The sequence below is a fragment of the Pteropus vampyrus genome, unplaced genomic scaffold (genome assembly GCF_000151845.1).
Source record: "Pteropus vampyrus isolate Shadow unplaced genomic scaffold, Pvam_2.0 Scaffold507, whole genome shotgun sequence".
NCBI classification, from domain to species: Eukaryota; Metazoa; Chordata; class Mammalia; order Chiroptera; family Pteropodidae; genus Pteropus; species Pteropus vampyrus.
The window spans coordinates 304,194-310,557 of record NW_011889288.1 but is presented as its reverse complement, the minus strand read 5'-3'; the positions used below and the strand labels follow the sequence as shown (position 1 = coordinate 310,557).

General features: G+C 37.0%; 2 protein-coding genes across 2 annotated transcripts in view; both read right to left on the bottom strand.

The window, feature by feature from the left end:
- LOC105307670 (olfactory receptor-like protein OLF4) overlaps window positions 1-299 on the bottom strand; it is a 6,191-nt gene extending 5,892 nt beyond the window's left edge. Inside the window, exon 1 of the mRNA XM_011383229.1 lies at window positions 285-299. Within this exon, the coding sequence (XP_011381531.1) occupies window positions 285-299 (15 nt within the window). The remainder of the gene's footprint in view (window positions 1-284) is intronic.
- A 4,553-nt stretch (window positions 300-4,852) lies between these two features.
- Window positions 4,853-5,883, bottom strand: LOC105307669 (olfactory receptor 7C1-like). The gene has a single exon (XM_011383228.1). It carries the CDS (start codon window positions 5,852-5,854, stop codon window positions 4,853-4,855), a length of 1,002 nt encoding a protein of 333 aa, XP_011381530.1. The 5' UTR covers window positions 5,855-5,883.
- Window positions 5,884-6,364: the final 481 nt, after the last annotated feature.

The following is a 6,364-nucleotide window of genomic DNA, read 5'->3' as shown; positions in this document are numbered from 1 at the left end:
CCTTCAGAGACAATTTGCAAATGAAAGAGTAAATGGCCAATATAGTCAGTCTTCGAAGTAATGAGATAATTGCAAAGTAAAGCCCTTTAGCATATGCTGTTTCTATATAAAATATATATGTTTTTTCCCGTGGAAATAGTGGTCATATGAAAAGATTCTGTGAAATGTATGTCTGAAGTATTCCTGTTGCAAGACACTACCTGCTTCCATTGGTTTGGATTTTTCTAATGAACAGAGAACATACTCAAATACACTCCATCTGAAAATTGTCTAAATGCTCTCACTGCACACCCGTCCATGTCTGATACTCTATTTTCATACTTCTCTTAACTGCAAAACTCCTTGGCTGTGTTCGGAATTTACTGGGAGACTATGTCTCCCATTTCTTCTTCATCCTCATACAACTGTACTTTTCTCCCCATCAACTAATTGTCAACAACGATCCTCACGTAGTTGAATTCAACAAACGCTTCTCTCTCTTTTTTAAAACATAGTAAAGTGATTATGAATTAATCAGTCAACCAAGCAAACAAACACACTAATCTCTTGGCTTTGGGCTAGGTTGGTTAGGCTCTCAGGTGACCTCAAGTAGAAGTTCTCGGCTTCCATCCTTTCCGATCCTTTCTTGAAGTACCTGCTGGGTTCTCAGACTCACCTGGTTGGAGTCTCTGAGAGGAAGGACTCATGTGCAAGTCGAATTCCTCCCTGGATGGCAGATGAAGCTCTGTTCCGCAGAGAAGACAGCAGGAAGAAGTGAAGCATTGGTCTCTGATCCTGACTTAGGTCTCCAAATACAAGAACCACGTCCCTCCAGGTCCGAGTTAAACATGCTCTGGGACAGCAGTAGAGGAGGTATTTACAGCTTCGGATATGTGCTGTACCTGCTCCTCACATGTGCATATCAGACACATTTCCCATTGTTACTCCAACTCTTAGCATGTTTCCTCATGAGAGCTTGTGTAGATAGAACGTAAAATTTTCTTGCCAATTCACTGTTCCCAAGAGACCAGTTTAGACTAATCAGGTGCATCTAATTTTTATTACCCCTCTCCATGAACTCTTCTGGCTTCCAGAATTTGACACTGAAACTTTTCACAGCCCTGAGTTAAAGTCTTATCTATATCTAAGACTGGAGAACCTGCCTGTCTTCTTCCCTTGGGTCTTAAAAGCCAGTGATTTTGTGTGAATATGACTCCTGATATGTCCGAATATGACTCCTAGAAAATTGCTACTTCCTTTTCTGATAGGAGGAGAGCTTCATTCCTTTGCTATAAAACCATGGGTATACTAATCCTTGGCTTTATAATGTTTTTGACCAATCAATTAGGAGTTTCATGCTTTTTTAAAAAATTAGTTAATTAATTCATTTTTATGGTGACTTTGGTTAACGGAATCCAATAAGTTTTAGCTGTACACTTTAACAGTTAGACATATATATATTTACACTGTGTTCACCTCCCATAGTTAGATTTCCTTCTGTCACCACATATTTGACCCTCTTTACCCTGTTACCTCCCCGCTCCCCTACCCATACCCTTTGGTAACCACTAGTCTATAGTCCATGTCCATGAGTCCATGAGTCTCTGTTTGTTTGTCCTGTTCATTTGTTGCCTTTAGGTGTATATCCCACATGTAAGTGATATCATGTGATTTTCCACCTTTTCTGTCTGGCTTATTTGGCTTAGCATGATTATCTCGAGGTCCATCCATGTTGTCATAAATGGCAGTATTTCATCTCTTCTTATGGCTGAGTAATATTCCATTGTACCTATGTGCCACAGCTTCTTTAGCCAACATCTATCGTAGGACACTTCGGTTGCTTCCATGTCCTGGCCACCATGAATAATGCTGCTATGAACATCAGTGTGCAAATATCTTTTCGGATATGGGTTTTCAAGTCTTTGGGGTAAATACCCAGTAGAGGTATTGCTGGATGATATGGTAGATTAATTCTTAGTTTTTTGAGAATCCTCCATACTGTTTTCCATAGTGGCTGTACCAATTTGCATTCCCACCAGCAGTGTATGAGGGTTCCTTTTTCTCTACATCCTCTCCAACATTCGTTACTACTTGTCTTGTTGATTATAGCTATTCTAATAGGTGTGAGATGGTATCTCATTGTGGTTTTGATTTGCAATACCCTAATAGCTAGTGATGCTGAACATCTTTTCATATATTTGTTGGCCATTTGTTGTTAAGAGACATATGAAATGCTTGTATCTATATACCCCAGGTAGAATTTAATTTATTTTTTCACAATTACTTTTTTACTTCCCAATTTTCCTAGGTGGACTGTACAATCTCACCCATTGCTTTGAGACTTAAAAAATTTTTTTTGCATCTTTATTGAGATGTGAATGTGACACATAACATTGTGTAAATTTAAGGTATACGACATGATGATTTGATATATGTGTATATTGCATAATTATTACGACAATAAGGTTAATTAACAGAACCAGCACCTTATATAATTACCTTTTTTTGTGGTGAGAACATTTAATATATATATTTTTAGCAGATTTCAAGTATATAATAGAGTATTGTTAACTATAGTCACCTTGCTGTACATTACATTCCACCAACTTAGACATCTTAATACTGGAAGCTTGTACCCTTTGATTAACATCTCAACATTTCCCCCACCTCAGTCCTGGGCATCCACCTATTTATTCTTTGTTTCTATCAGTTTGGCTTTTTCAAAAAGAATTCACATATAAGATAGATCATATAATTTTGTCTTGCTCTGTCTGAGTTATTTCAGTTATAATAATACCCCTAAAGTCCATCCATGTTGTTGAAAATGTCAAGATTTACTTCTTTTTATCACTGAATAATGTTCTATTTTATATATATCTCACATCTCCTTTATCTATTTTCTACTGATGGACGCTTAGGTTGTTTTCATATATTGGGTTTTGTGAATAATTTTGCAATGAAATTGGAAGTGTCAATATCTCATCCAGATACAGATTTTATTCCTTTTGGATATATAACCAGAAGTGGGATGGCTGCATTACATAATAGTTTAAAAAAATATTTGAGAAGGCTTCATACTATTTTCCATAATGGATATACCCATTTACATTCCCACCAACAGAGTACAATGAACGATTCTCTTTTCTCCATATCCTTGTCAACAATTGTTATTCTTTACTTATTGATAGTAGACATTCTAACAGATGTGAGGTGATATTTCAGTGTGGTTTCGATTTGCATTTCCCCAATGCTCAGTTGAGCATCTTTTCATGTATTGGTTGCGCATTTGTAAGTGTCCTTTAGAAAAACGTCCATTCAAGTCATCTGTCCAGTTTTAATTGGATTATTTGTTCTTTTTGCATTAAGTCGTATAAGTCCTAATGTTTTTTGGATATTAAAAAACAGATATGAGGTCTGTAAATATTTTGTTCCATTCCATAAGTGGTCTTTTTATTTCGTCGATTTTTTCCTTTGCCACAAATATTTTGTTTCATTCTATAGGTGGCCTTTTTATTTTGTTGATTGTTTCCTTTGCTATATGGAAACTTTTTAGTTTGATGTAATATCACTTGTTTATTTTTTCTCTTGTTACCTGTGCTATTGGTGTCACATCCACAAATAATTTTCAATACCAATGTCAAAGAAATTTTTTCCTTTTTAAGAAGTTTTACAGATAGAGGTCTTACATTTAAATCTTTAATATATTTCAAAATAATTTTTGTAAGTGGTGTAGAATAGGGGTCTAGTTTTATTTTTTTCATATGAATATCCAGTTTTCCCAACCTTATTGATTAAGAAGACTATTCATTCCCTAGTATGTGTTTTCAGAACCGTTGTCAAAGATTAATTGACATCTGAATTTGTTAATATCTGGGCTCTTGATTCTGTTCCATTGGTCTATTTGTTTATTTTAATGCCAGCACCGTACTATTTGATTACTGTAGCCTTGTAATATAATTTGATATATGGAACTATATGCTTTTATTTTGATATGAGTCTGCTGAGTGCTTAGGGTAGTATAGACATTTTAAATTAACAACATTGATTCTTTCAATCTGTGCACATGGGGTATCTGGCCCATTATTTTTGTCTTCTTCAATTTATTTAATCACTTATAGTTTTCAGGGTACAGATCTTCTACCTCCTTGGTTAAATTTATGCCTGAGTATTTTATTGTATTTGATGCTTTTGTAAATAAGATTGTTTACTTAATTTTCTCTTCTCAATAATTCACTATTAGCATATAGAAACTCAACTGATTTTTGTATATTGATTTCATATTCTACGACTTCACTGAACTTCACCTAATGTTAGAAATCATCTTTGTAATTGAGCTTTCAAAGCATTTCCAAAATAGGTACACGTCTCTTCACTTCTGAGAATATATTTTAAAAGCATAAGATTTACTTAAAAAATATAGACCATTACTGAAGATAAGTGAAAAAAAAAATGCCAGGTTCTCTTCACATAAAGTTAAAATGACTGGTTATAAAGTGAAAAAGAACCCAAGATATAACCTGAAGAAATATGGAGAAAGTATGGAAAACCAAAGGAAAGTCTGATTTCCCTTATATGTGAGATATAAAACAAATGAGCAAGACAAACAAACGAAAACTCATAGACACAGACAACAGTTTAGTGGTTACTAAAATGAAAGGGATTCGGAGAGAGGTAGATAAGAGTAAAGGGGATCAAATATATGGTGATGGAAGGAGATTTGATTTTGGGTGGTGAATATATGAAACCTATATAATTTTACTAATCAATGTCACCCCAATAAATTTAATTTAAAAACATGTAAAATTAGGAAAAATAAAAATGCTGGACAAAGAAAGCCAGGATTTCTGGTGCTCATTATTGTGCACTCAGTTACTCATGAGAGCCCTACAACATCTCTGTCCTTGAGAGTCCCCATCTTGACAAGGAGTTTCCCCAGGGCCCCTTTTATGTCTCTGTTCCTCAGACTGTAGATGAAGGGGTTCAGCATGGGGGTGACCACAGTGTACATCACCGAGGCTACCAGACTTGTCCTAGAGGATGAAGTGGCTGCCGAACTGAGGTAGACCCCAAGGCCTGTTCCATAGAACAAGGAGACCACGAACAGGTGAGACCCACAGGTGGAGAAAGCTTTGTACTTGCCCCCAGCTGAGGAAATCCTCAGGATGGAGGAAACAATTTGATAGTAAGAGAAAATAATTCCATTGAAAGGAATCATGGCCAGAAGGCTAGTTGTAAAATACACCACTATGTTATTGACAAGGGTGTTGGAACAGGAGAGTTTCAGTACTTCAGGAAGGTCACAAAAAAAATGTGGGATTTCCCTGTTTGTGCAGAAAGATAGCCTCAAAACAGTCAAGGTCTCAAGCAGGGAACCCATGACACTGATGCACCAGGACCCCAGGGCCAGCAGCCCACAGAGACGAGGGTTCATGATGACTGTGTAGTGCAGAGGGTGACAGATGGCTACAAATCGGTCATAGGCCATGACAGTCAGGAGTAAATTGTCCAAGCATCCAAACACAATGAAAAAAAAAATCTGGCTGAGGCAGCCTGCATAGGTTATGACTTTGCTCTGTGTCTGGATGTTCACCAGCATTTTTGGGATGGTGGTGGAGGCAAAACAGATGTCAGCAAAGGACAGATTGGAGAGGAAGAAGTACATGGGAGTGTGGAGGTGGGAGTCTGAGCTGATGGCCAGGATGATGAGCAGGTTCCCAATGAACATCACCAGGTACAAGGAGAGGAACAGCCCAAAGAGAAGAAACTGAATCTCTGACTTTGCTGAAAATCCCAGGAGGAGAAATTCTGAAGCACATGTTTGATTTCCTGGTTCCATGAGGATGAAAAAACTTGCAGGAAAGAGAAAAAGTAACATTCAATTATCACCACATTGGTAGCATAAGAATGTGGTTGCCTTTATTTTTAGGTAGATGAATTAATAAAGTACTACCTTTTAATAATTGCCTTCAGTTAGGGGATTTGAAATGCTTCCACCCTTTCTTTTTCTGTCAATACTAGCTGGAAACAAATCTCAGTTCCAAAGTAGTTGTGTCTTTCACAGCCTGGCTATTCAAAGTGTGGTCCATGGACCAGCAGGAGCAGCATTGCCCAAGAGCTTCTTCGAACACAGAATTCCAGGCCCCATTCACACCTGCTGGACCAGCATCTGCACTTTGACAAGATCACCGTGAATTTTACATGCATATTAACATTTGAGTAGTGTCGGTCTAGAACATCTATGGCTTCTAGTCCTTCAGTTTTTATCTCCTTGCTTTTATTTTCCTCCACACTTTCTTTCAGCCTCACTGCTTAACATGTAGCTAAAAATCGGAGCTCAATAATTGTGTTTTTTTCTGACATCAGTGTGGAGTTAATAATTTTCATA